Source organism: Macrobrachium rosenbergii, chromosome 5 (genome assembly GCF_040412425.1).
Source record: "Macrobrachium rosenbergii isolate ZJJX-2024 chromosome 5, ASM4041242v1, whole genome shotgun sequence".
In the NCBI taxonomy this organism is placed as follows: domain Eukaryota; kingdom Metazoa; phylum Arthropoda; class Malacostraca; order Decapoda; family Palaemonidae; genus Macrobrachium; species Macrobrachium rosenbergii.
Window position 1 is genome coordinate 10,768,418 of NC_089745.1, and position 13,584 is coordinate 10,782,001.

The following is a 13,584-nucleotide window of genomic DNA, read 5'->3' on the forward strand; positions in this document are numbered from 1 at the left end:
CCGAAATCTGAATTCGGATTATCTGTAAGTCTAGAAGCGAAACGCGAGGGAGCTGTCATCCCTTCCATTGCTGGTGGCTGGAGGACATCATGTCCTATTGTTACAGTCGCCGTCGGAATTGTTGTGACCTCTCTTGCTTTCGTTGCCTGGAGGAAGTATAGACATCATAAGAAGATCCAGAAGGAACCGCGAGAAGAGCTGGAAAAGTTAAGGAACGAAAAAGAATGTGCTGTCGCCGAATGCGTAGATCTGGAGGAGGAACTGACATCAAAAATTGTTAAAGAAGACGAGCTTAAGGAAGAAAATGAGCATTTGCAAGAGGAATTAGGAGATGCCGTCACTACCATTCAGGATATGGAAAGTCTTTTGAAAGAAAAAGACGACGAAGTTGTTGATCTGATTAATCAGCTGGAGGACAAGGATCATCACATCCAAGATTTGTTGGCTGAGAAGGAGAAAATGAACAAAGAACATGAACTTCTGGAAGAGAAATTAAGACAGGCCGCCAACAACATTGAGGATGTGGAAAGACGTCTGCAAGAAAAAGAAGATTTAAATTCAGAATTAATGAATCTCCATTACAAATTGATAGAGGACAAGGATCGTCAGATCCAAGACTTGTTTGAAAAAGGAGAGAAACTGGAGAACGATCATGAAGGCTTGGAAAATAAATTAAAAGAGGCCCTTAGCAACATGGAGGATATGGGAAGGCAACTGCAGGATAAAGAAAATGAAATAGCGGAGTTGAAAAATACTTTTGCCAGTCAGATGGAGAACATGAATCTTCAGATCCAAGATGTGTTGGCTGACGAAGATAAAATGAAGGAAGCTCATGACATTTTGGAAGGAAAATTACATTTGGCCCTTTGTGACATAGAGATTGTGGAAAATGTCTTGAAGAAGAAAGAGGATGAAAACGCTGAGTTAACAAATCATTGTCAAACTCAGATTGAGAACAAGGATCACCAAATACAAGACTTGTTGGCAAATGAAGAGAAACTAAAAGAGGATAATGAGCTTTTGGGAGAGAAATTAGAAGAGGCTCGTAATGATATGCAGAATTTGGAAAGGGTCTTGAAGAAAGAAGAAGACGACAAAATAGAAATGGAAAAGAGGTGGCAACTGGAGATAATGGAAAAAAATCAAGAGCTCGATATGTGGCGGCAAAAATGTGAGGAATCTGATGAGAGACTGAGACATTTAGAGGAAAAATTGGGAGAAGCTTTAAACACAGAGCAGAAATTAGGGCTCACACTGAAAAAAGCTGAAGATTCAATGATGGAGATAGGTCGCTTGATGAAGAGAAAAGGACAAGGAGATTGAGAACCTTTGGCTGCAGGAGCAAGACCTATGAGAAAAAGCTGCAGAAAAAAGAGGAGGAATGTGACAGTTTATCACTCCGAGGAAATGAGCTGAAATTCTCTTAAATACAGAGAAGGAGCTATGTAAGAAAAGGAGAAGGAAGTATCTGGCTTGAATAAGCATTCAGGAGATATTACAACAGAAAGACGAAGAACAAGAGAGCCTGCGAGGACAGAATGGCCATTTGTAAGAAGTAGCAGCGCAGTTGCAGAATAGCCTAGCAATTACTATGCGCAATGTAGAGACATTGGAAAAGTGAGTTGAACTGTGCAAAAGCAGAGGTCCACCACTTGCAAATGACTGAGAGGAAGAACCTGCAGAAACTTCAAGAGCTTACGAAAGAACGTGAACTATTAAAGGAGAAGTGTAGAAAACTAGAGGAAAGTAAGGAAAAGGCAGAAAAATGTGCCAGAGAACAACAAAGGATGCAGGAAGAAGCACTAAGAATGCAAGACAAATACATGCTGATGGGAGTTCTTCACAGGATTGCCCAAAGGGATTTCGAGTTAGACCGCATTGTGAGGGAGGAGCATGAAAACACAGAGACTGGAGGAGAGAAAGAAGAAATTAGAAGTCAAGATCACGGGCGAGAAACTAACCAGGAGTTCTGCTCTGCCCAGAATGACAATAGAGGATATTTGAAAAAGCAATGGTTGGATGTAACCGATATCCTGGAGGACATTCTGTATAGAGACGACAGGTCTCCTGAGGAAATGGAATCGAATTCTAGTAAAAACCACAACTGAAGGGCCGAATGAAGAAAAGTATAATAATGAAAGAAAAAGATATAGAGAAGAACCATTAGAAGAAAATGATATGAAGACACTAAAGAGAAGGCTGCTCAGGAGTCTTGGTTAGAGCAAGGTTCCTGCTTCTGAGGCAACACATGGATGGACAGGCGCTCCTGATCTGGAGGAGACCAGGACTTTGTGGTACAGGTGACCAGGTACCTGCTTCTGAGGCACCACGAGGATAGACAGGTGCTCCTAATCTGGAGGAGACCAGGACTTTGTGGTACTGGCGATGAGGTTCCTGCTTCTGAAGCAGTGTGTGGATAGAAGAGTGCTCCTGGTCCAGATGCAATCATAGCTTTGTGGTACACGTGACGCCAGTGATGCACATGTACTTGGCAGTATGGGTGTTCCGTGATTGGCTGCCAACCTTGCAGGTCAAACCAGGGTGCAGCAGCTGAGTGCACGCTGTACAGGGTTTGCACAGGATCCCCACAGGGTCCCCCCACCCTGTGGCCTAAACTTCCCCTACCCTGTGCTTTCCCCACCCTGTGCAACATGCTCTCCTCTGCCTTACCTTGGTCTGGCCTGCAAGGTCAGCAGCCAATCACTGAGCACCCTCACTGTCAGGTGCTTGTGCCTCACTGGTGCCACGTGTACCACTTGGTGGCTGCTGGTCCTGCACGCTGAGCTAAGGTGCAGCTGAAGAGTGCAAGCCTCAAAGGGGTCCCATATCTGTGCGGCCTGCCCTTCATAGCCTCACCTTTGTTCAGCAAGTAAAGTCAGCAGCCAATACCAGGGCACCCCTTCTAGCAGGTGCTTTTACCTCACCAGTGCCACCTGTACCATGTGGTGGCTGCTGATCCCATGATGAGCTAGGTGCAGCTGTGGGCGCAGAGCCTCATAAGGGTCTACCCCTTGTGCAGTCTGCTTCGCCAGCCACACCTTTGTTTATCAAGTAAAAGTTGCAGCCACTATAAGGGCACCCTCACTATCAGGTGCTTGTGCCTCACCTGTGCCACTTGTACTGCATGTGGTGGCTGCTGATCCTGCAGCTGAGCTAAGGTGCAGCTGTGGGAGCAAGCCTGACAGGGTTACACCCCTTGTACAGCATGTGCTTCACAGCTTCACCTTGGTTTAGCAAGCAAAGTCAGCAGCCAATATCAGGGCACCCTCACATCGGAGGTGCTTGTGATTCACCAGTGCCTGCACCATGTGATGGCTGTTGATCCTGCAGGCTGAGGTAGGTGCAGCTGTGGGTACAAGCCTCACAGGGTCCCACCCCCTTGTGCAGCATGTGCTTCACAGCTTCACCTTGTTTAGCAAGCAAAGTCAGCAGCCAATATGAGGCACCCTCATTATCAGGTGCTTGAGCTTCCACCCCTGTGCCACCTGTACCATGTGGTGGCTGCTGATCCCTGCACGCTGAGCTAAGATGCAGCGGAAAGAGTGCAAGCCTCATGAGGTCCCACCCTTGTGCAGCATGCACTTCAAGCTCACCTTCGTTTGTAGAAGTAAAGTCAGCAGCCAGCCAGAGGCACCCTCACTATCAGGTGCTTGTGTCTCACCAGTGCCACCTGTACCATGTGGTCTGCCAACCTTACAGACTGATCTATGGAACAGCTACAGGTGCAATCCTCACAGGGCCCTTCCCTTGTGGGTTCTGCATTCACACAGCTTCATTTTGTTCAGCAAGTAAGGTCAGCAGCAATACCAGAGCACCCTCACTATCAGGTGCTTGTGCATCTCTGGTACAACCTGTACTATGTGGTAGCTGCCGCCAACCTTGCAGGCTGAGCCAAGGTGCAATGGCAATTTGCATTCCTCACAGGTCCCCACGCCCAGTGCTGCCTTTAAATCTTACATTTGTTTAGTGTGCAAGGTAGGTATCCACTGCATGGTACAGGTGACACTGCTAATGCCCAAGCAGGTGATGAGTGGAGTTCTCTATGATTGACCTAGCATCCTTTTGTAGTAAACCAAGGTGCTGTGGCGGAGACCATTCTGCACAAGGGTTCCCACTTATTACAGCTCTTGACTCTGACTCCACTCTCTTTTGAAAGCTCATTTGTTGTCCTCCATGGTAGACAAAGGATAGTGCCCACAATAAGCAATGGGAATTAACAGACAGAAAACTACTTGCAATAAAGTGCCAGTGGCAACCTGGACCTCTTGGAATAGATTACTGAAGTGTGATCTGTCACAGATATTGATATATAGTTATATTCTGTAGATCTCTCTCTCTCTCTCTCTCTCTCTCTCTCTCTCTCTCTCTGTAGAGTATATGTGATGTTTGTCCATATTGTTATGTTTTCTTTACCACCTTCTGATGTTATACTGTTGCTTTCTTATTGTTTCTTTTATTCATTGCACATGTAAAGAAGTTTTATTATTTCCTTTATAGATGCTTTATCATTTCTGGCTTTGTTATTATAGCAGTGTTTGAGTCCCAGGAGGCTTTAGGAAGACACAGTGTAGTTTTCTTACTTCATTATTAAACTAGTAAAATAACACTGTACATATGCAAGTTAAATATATATATACAAGTTAAGTGATATGAATATGAATCGAAGTGTGCGCCTTGCTTTCTTCTCAACCCACAACTGGTGATGGCTCAGACCTCCTCCTCTGCTTCTCTTTCTTCTATCTCTGCTTCTTTCCTGTCTGCTCCTGTTCTCTCTCTTCTATCTGCTTCTTTCAAGGTTTTTCAAAGGTAATGCCCATCCCACAACTGGCGGGCAACAGCTTCTGTCTTGCCCCTTGTTAGATGTCCCTAATTGGTTGGACTTATCTAACGGCGTCCTTTTAAGGTGGATTAAGTTGATTAATTCCCCTCCTCTCCGTATGAGAGAGTTTGTGGCGTCACCGAGTCTTAGTTTCGGCGAGTGGACAGGTAATACACAGGAGAGATGTTTAAAATTCCTTAAATGATTTGTGCTTAAATTAAACTCACAATGTTTTGCTATGTAATCATGGCAGAGGAAGAGTTGTTACTCCCCTAGCTTCATTATTCTCTCTCCTTCTCTTCTATCTATCAATCAATCACTGGTTCTCTCTCATTTATTTTTCTCTCTTATATTTTATACTATTCATCATATATATATATATATATATATATATATATATATATATATATATATATATATATATATATATCTCTCTACATATACATATACATATACATACATAGATATATATATGACAATAACACACAATGTGATCAGATACAGTAAAACAGTTTTTATTAAAATTTTCATTTTTCTCAATACAACTATTATTCGACTTTTGAATATCCATATAATATACGTATTGGTGTAACAACCTAACCAAGGCAGCTAGTCTCTCTCTCTCTCTCTCTCTCTCTCTCTCTCTCTCTCTGTTTCTTTTTTTCTCTGCATTCATCGACCGCTAAGTATGATGATCTCCATCCTCCACAAAAAATAATTTGGGGTGCTTTTCATTTGGACCATTTTTGGGGATATTTGTGTGTTCATGACCTGGAACAGGGTTTCCAAACTGGAACAAAAAATGTTTGAATTCTGGTTCGTAACCTGATTTGTTCGTGAACAGGACTGTTCATCAACTGAAATTACACTTTTGTATATATATATATATATATATATATATATATATATATATATATATATATATATATATATATATATATATATATATATATATATATATATATATACATATCACATAGATATATATATACATATACATATACAGTATGTATATATATATATATATATATATATATATATATATATATATATATATATATATATATATATATATACACACAGTGGTACCTCAGTTGACAAGCAATCTAATTTACAAGCTAATCAGCTTACTATCGAACATTAAAATTTTTTGTTCCAGTTCACAAACTAAATGTTTCAGGCAAACTTCTAAACATCCCCAAAAAATAACACCCCCAATTCTTTTTTTGTGGAGAATGGAGTATCATCATCATAAGCAGTCGATGAAATGCAGAAGAAAGAAGAGAGAGAGAAGAAAAGAAAGAAAGAAGAGAGAGAGAGAGACTATTGCCTGGTTGGGTTGTTACACAATACGTATATTATATGGATATACAAAAAGTCGAATAATAGTTGTATTGAGAATAAAAGAAATTCTTAATAAAACTGTTTTTGTATCTGATCACATTGCCTGTGTTACTGTCATGTATATCTATCTAACATACATATATATATATATATATATATATACATATACATATACACACAAATATGTGTGTGTATGTGTGTGCATGTATGTATACAGTGGTACCTCAGTTGATGAACAGTCCTGTTCACGAACAAATCGGGTTACGAACCACACGTTCAAAAGGCACCCTGCAAAGTTAAGTATATCTTAGTTAAACCAGACCACTGAGCTGATTAACAACTCTCCTAGGGCTGGCCCGAAGGATTAGATTTATCTTACGTGGCTAAGAACCTATTGATTACCTAGCAACGGGACCTACAACTTATTGTGGAATCTGAACCACATTATAACGAGAAATGAATTTCCATCACCAGAAATAAATTTTTCTAATTCTTCATTGGCCGCTCGGAGAATCGAACGCGGGCCCAGCGGAGTGGTACCCAGAACGATACCAACCCGTCTCAGATGAACCTGCAAAGAACTTTCAGTAATGCCTACGGGGTTACATTTAATAGGAATAATACTGATCTGTGGATGCGGTCAAATGCTTTCTTGTAATAAAGAAAAGCCACCACAAGGGAATTTTTTAGTTTCATACACTGTTGCACGTCATGTTTTCATACGGATATTTGATTAGTACAACTCCTTCCTTTCCTAAAAGTAACCTTTTTATCTCAAATTTATCGGTTTCTTTCTCCACTCTGTTAAGAATAAACATAATGAATATTTTCATGACTACCAACGTCAGTGCAATGCCTCTATATTTGCCACATTCGGTTAAATCGCCTTTCTTCGGCCCATTTGCCACGACTTCCAGTTCCCAATCATCAGGCACTGTTTCCTCATTCCTTATTTAGCAAAAATCATCTCTGGATTGGTTCTATCGTAGTCCAGTGCTTTTTATATAAGTTTCTTTATTACTGATTCCACCTAAAAACAACGCATTTAAACATCAGTAAACAGACCTTTTTCAGCTTCTCCCCTTAAGGAGGTGGCGTCGTTATTGGTGCACCTCAAGTAGTACACTATAGGCATTAATATAATGTTTATAGTGTCCCTTCGGACCATTTGAGGCTTTTACTGTCTTCAGCCATTGTTTCTTTCCTCTATGATGCTGTTCAACTTCTCTATTACTGTAGGGGTTTCTCCCAGTCCCACTTTGTACTTCGTCTCCTTTATTTTCTGAGTCTATCTTTCTGTCCAACGACTCCATTTCCTTTTCACTGCTTCAAGTACTGAATAGCCGAAAATGCCCCAGTGCTTGGCTTGGCAGCCTAGATTTCATCAATTATTCAATCAAAATTTGTCAGCTTCTGGTATAATAATGAAGCTGTTAATTGTATGTTTTTTGTCCAAAGAGAACGCTCCCAATCCTGTGTTTACGCTACATCAAAACATCTGAATTTTTCTTAAAATCTACCCTTTTTAAGAAACACGTATTGAATAATCGTTAAATATTTTCTTATATGACAACTGTAGCGTGATTCTTGATTCTTAGCCACTTAAAATATATCTAATTCTTCGGGTCAGCCCTAGGAGAGCTGTTAATCAGCTCAGTGGTCTGGTTAAACTAAGATATACTTAACTTTTTGTAATCCTTGAAAATTGCATTGGTGTTGTAAAACAAATGTTGAGTTTCCATTTTGGTGATGCATCCTTTCCCCCCCATCCCCCGCGCCTTTTCGTTCACCCCTTGTGCCTTTCCCCCCATCCCCTGTGCCTTTTCGCCCACCCCTTGTGCTTTGTCGTGTTTATACCTCTTATTTTTGTAGTTTATTGCCATTTTTGCTGTTGAAACTGTGATTTGAGGTTTCAATTGAATTGTGTGTCTTAACTGTACCATTACTGTGAATATTTGAATGAATTGAGATACGTAACAAAGAACTGTGGGACCTGCGAGCTCCCGGAACTGTTTGAATCTTTGTATTGAGAGAGGAATAAAGGAACTGAGAGACGAGTCACGAGTTTCCTTTCCCCAGTTTTTTTTTTCTTTTTCATATAGAGGAGACGATGTCTCAAACTGAGGTGCTCATGGCCCAAACACTATACAAGCTACCCCTCCATATATTCATGACTCTTGAGCACCCAGCGTTGTCTTTCTTCTTCTTCTGATGTTGTTATTTGCCAACACCTCCTTTTGACAGGTATTAATAATTAACATTTTTAATGATTAAACCTGTGGGGATACAGTAACACCAACAGTGCTCCGCCTGTTTTTCCAGATATCCTCTCTCTCCTATCTTTCGCTTCATTTAACTTCACATTTAGACTTGAGTACTTAACACTTTCTATTTTGCTTTCGTCATCTCTTCCGAGATTTTTTTTTTTTTTTTTACAGCCACTTTTGCTTATGCCTTTATTGCGTCCCAGATCTCATCCGACATCAAAGGTTTTTGTCTCTTTACGTCATATCCCACTACTTCTTTGCCAGCAGATCTTTATATATTCTAGCTCAGTGACTCTCAAACTGGGTGTCGGGTGCCACAGACAGTGCCTAGGGGTGCCGCTAGATTGTCATGAATTTCGTCTTGGCTAGATCATCTCAATAAGCATTTGTAAAAAAAAAAAAAAGTTTGCAGAAGTCTTCATATAATTATTATCAATGTGTCTACTTTAATTATGCTTATCTAATTCTTCTGATATGCTTTTTGTTTGTAGAGTATATTTCTGCATGTACAGTGCTGATTTTGGTTTGAGTATGGATAATAATTTTATTCATTAAATAAGAAGTTAATTCATGCGATATGGTGGGATGGTGAAGATGGGGTGCCACGATAATGATTATATTACTGTAGTTAGGGTGCCATCACTGACAAAAAGATTTGAGAACCACTGTTCTAGATGTTAATCTAGTCCTCACTGATCGTCTGAAGCAGTAGGAAAAAATTTTAGCACTGAGTATTCAAAAACTGTAACGATTTGGCGATAATTTTATCATCTCAAAACTTCCCATCTAAATATTCAGGTAACACCAGAGCTGTATCTTGTAAGGATTCTAAGGAGACAAATATTTACTTGGACGATAATGCCCACATAGGAAATTGGATTGGAGTAAATTCAACATCTCCAGTTTTTGTGGATGCCCTAAAACTGTAAGGATGATGTATCAGTTCTTAAAGCCTTTTACAGATGCTGTTCCGTCCAAACTCAAATCTGACCTATTTTGACAGCGAATAGTATTTATTACTGCAAACAGTATTTATTACTATTTATGCAAAAGCAGTTGTTATCGCTTTTATAGCACGTGTTTGTCTTTGCGAGAGGATACACACACACACACACACATGTTGTATTTTCCAGAAAGATGTGTACGGCTTGAACGGTACAGCGCCAAAACATCTTGGTCTCTTGTTTAGCTTAGTTTGATTCTCATGGGAAGTTCTCTCGGATTTAACACAACAAGACACTGATCAAGTTTACCTGAGATTTCCGGCGCTCGTTTAGATAAGGAATCAGGGTCCCGGGAGAGGTGTGGGTGTTTTAAACTTTCGTGTACAAGTAACTTGAGATGGTCACTTTTTCACACTCCTCTGCCAATGCTTTTCGGGAAAAGCACACCTGTGGATGTCATAGAAAACGGGGTTTCCGTCAGCGGCTCAGTTTAAAGGGTATACCCTCATAATTTTACGAACTAACTATACATTTTTAAAAAATGTAGGAGTTATGCTTCAAATTAACGCTCGATTCATATTATCGGATTGCTATACATATAAGTACTGCCTAGCCTAACATTTGCAGCAGCAAAATGAGAAAAAATGCAACACTGGCAGTAATATTATTAGAAACGATTTACTGATACTGTACAGTAAGGAAAAGAAATGAATGCTAAGACTTCGGAAGGTTAAAACAACTTTAAATACCATCCGTTAACTAGGACAGAAAACAAGACCACGCGAATTGTCACATTTATATGAGACATATTTCACAGCTTCAAAACCACTTTATATAGCCACAAAAGCCTCATCAACAACTCACCACAACCTGGACATAAATTGTATTTTAAATCTACTCTGGAGGCAGAATCATACTGCCTAGAAAATAATGACGTTCACAGTATATGCTGTCCGCACTTTTTCTGTTCGCATTTTTTCTGTCCGCCCTCAGATCTTAAAAACTACTGAGGCTGGAGGGCTGCAAATTGATATGTTGATCATCCACCCTCCAATCATCAAACATACCAAATTGCAGCCTTCTAGCCTCAGCAGTTTTTATTCTATTTAAGGTTAAGCTTAGCCATAATCGTGCGTCTGGCAACGAGACAGGACAGGCCACCACCGGGCCGTGGTTAAAGTCTCATGGGCCGCAGCTCATACAGCATTATACCGAAACCACCGAAAGATAGCTCCATTTTCGGTGGCTTTGATTATAAGCTGGGCAGAAAACTCGACTGCGCCGAATAAACTTCGGCGCATTTTTTACTTGCTATTTTATTCAGCACAATTTATTCCCAGGGCAATTTTTGTAAAATGCTAAATTCGAAGCAAGGACGCTTCTGAAGACAGGAAAGGAACATTGGCTCAAACGCATGATCATCTGGCTGGTGGCACTACCATACTAAGAAGCCTCTTTCATTACAGATAAAGAGGATGGGAGACAAGGTAATTACTTCTCTTAGCATTCGATTACCGTAGACTGGCGTATAAAAGATTGTTGCAGTGTTGGTGAAACACACACTCATCTATCTATCTATCTATCGATATATGTGTGTGTGTGTATGTTAACTTTATAACTTACATAATTACTCTGTGCATTAATACAATTACTAACAGGACCTCATTAAAACTGGATGGTACCTGGCGGTATGTATGTATGTATATGTGTGTGTGTAAAATCTGTGCACAGTTCATACAATATCTATGACGATTTTAAAGTTATTTTATGGATAACTCATCCTTCATTTGGACGTATAGCATGAATGAGGCAATGAAAACCGAGTCTTTATTCAGTAAATGCAAAATGCTTAAAATCTAATAGCCCTCCGCTGAGAATCAACTCAAGATAATGCACAGGAATCAATACAAAAAGTCTCTCACATATGTATGAATGATGCGGTTCCCAGGCTGACATGAGTGGCTGACAAAATTATTTAATGGCTATTTCCTTCTATTTATGAAAATTATCATTAGTTTCTGCTTCTCCAATGTGAAATGTATACAGTGGCATCGCTATGGGGGAGCCAGGGTGGCCCCGGCCTCCCCAGTCAGATGCTTGGTCCCCCACTGGCCCCCGCAGTTGAAATTCCCTTTGTAGCTTGAGCTCTATAATTTCAAATATAGGTTTACTAATTACTAATATTATTATTTTCCTTCATTCGAGAATATTATATTTTACTAATTACAGAACTGGTGCATTAGTTTTGTGTAATTTTTCTCTGGCACCCCCAAAAAATATCTTGGCCCCACCTAGGCCACCCCCCACTGATGGAATGCCAGCGACGCCCCTGAATGTATACAGAAAGCATTCCGAAGCGAATCAGATCATCTGACGTATAATTCTGGAAACTACAAAAAGGGTTTCATATAGACAAAATGGCGATTAAAGCGTAGGCGAAAGAGGACCCCACTTATTGTCATCTGAGTCGCTCAAAACGATACCTGTATCGTCCCGAAATCACTTTATCGAAGGAGTGACCGTATCGCCTGAGACCATAAAGGATGTACGGGATGAGTATCCTTATCAATCTCCATTTTGGAGCTACTGAAAATCTCCCTAATCAAGAGGGAATGAGGTTCAAAAGCACCGCCAACCAGTCGGCGGAGACTTCCCAATCCATGCGACACGAGAATATGATGGAAAGTCGCTGAAAATAAATCCAATGCAAAGCAATCTACGAAGCACAAAACCAACTGGCCTCTATATTGAAGCTTTTCCTAAATTGACAGCTTTATAGTCTCACCAATGACAACAAATGATATTTGCGCATCAGTAACATGTTTAGCATAAATGTAACAAAACTGGCATGCTTCAGTTAACCGTAATGACTTCAATATAAATCTTAATCGATCTATTCAATCTAAAGTCTCATCAATCTTTGACACTTCAGGAAACTGACAAAGAGATGAAGTATAGCAATTACGCTCGCAAGTTATTTACTACCAAGCGAAAATGACCTAAACCAGAATCCAGCGGTTCTTTGTAATTAACAGGCATTAGATTCAAATGCCGTGACGGTCGGTCAGCTCCCAGGTACAACAATCATCTTTAACAACTTAGAGCAGCATGTTTAAACTATTTAATTTAAATTTCAAACAAGAAAGAATGAATGAAACTTACGGTAACAAGAATCTAAATTTACAAGGAGATTTTACGAATTACAGGGCGTAATATAACTTATTACTTTGTATGCCAAGGAAAGGGTATGGGAAGATTCTAATCCAGAAAGTAAGACAGGTGACAGAAGAAGTACTGATTACTGATAGACAAGGAAATATGGGTTTAAACAAAAAAAGAGAGTTTGTGGGTAATGAATGTCATGAGACGGTTAATATAAGAAGTTGGTGTGGATAAGGAACAAATATTATGTAAGTACAGGGACCGAGAGGACGTCCTGTGCATGTGTGTGTATATATGTATATGTATATATATATACGGGTGTATATATATATATATATATGTGTGTGTGTGTGTGTGTGTGTACACATTTAAGTATGCGTGTATAAAATAAGGAATGCACATATATATAACCAAAATTTTCGTTAATATCTTCAACAGCACTATTCGCTGAGAATGAGCGAAACCACTACCATTAACCCAATTTGGTTAACGCAGGCCTACTAGGAGAGTTCCCATTAACAAAAGGTGACCATTTAACCGCTCTCAACTCGGTGTCGTTCTCAACAGCCTTTGCTCACCGACGTTACACTAAAAAACCAACTAACAGATACGAAATGTCAACTAAATGTTGCAATTCTACGAAGAAAAATGTTGCAAAAGGCTAATGATCAGTTCAATACACATATGTATATATATTTACACTCATACACACACACACACACACACACACATATACATATATATATATATATATATATATATATATATATATATATATGTATATACTGCCCTAAAATGGAAGACTGCAGTATCTGCAAAAAAATACAAAACTGAGGAAAATGGCAGATACTGCAGTTTTCCCTGGCCTTACTACTGATTTTGCAGGTACTGCAAATGGGACCCCCTAATTAAAGCACTGAAGAATCATTCTGAAACTGCAGTAACTTGCGTATTAGTGTTTCACGAGTCCTATAGGTGGCATATCTCAATTTCGAAAATTTTGCAGATAATTAAGTTTTCCATTTAAGGGCAGTATATATATATATAT

General features: G+C 39.8%; 2 protein-coding genes across 2 annotated transcripts in view; one reads left to right on the top strand and one right to left on the bottom strand.

The window, feature by feature from the left end:
* LOC136839062 (golgin subfamily A member 6-like protein 22) overlaps window positions 1-2,422 on the top strand; it is a 2,524-nt gene extending 102 nt beyond the window's left edge. The window contains exon 1 of the mRNA XM_067104724.1: window positions 1-2,422. This exon is cut by the window's left edge and continues 102 nt beyond it. Coding sequence (XP_066960825.1) covers window positions 1-1,323 — 1,323 coding nt within the window. The 3' untranslated portion in view covers window positions 1,324-2,422.
* Pglym78 (phosphoglyceromutase 78) overlaps window positions 1-13,584 on the bottom strand; it is a 150,922-nt gene that overhangs the window by 20,777 nt on the left and 116,561 nt on the right. The gene's annotated exons all lie outside the window — the stretch shown is intronic.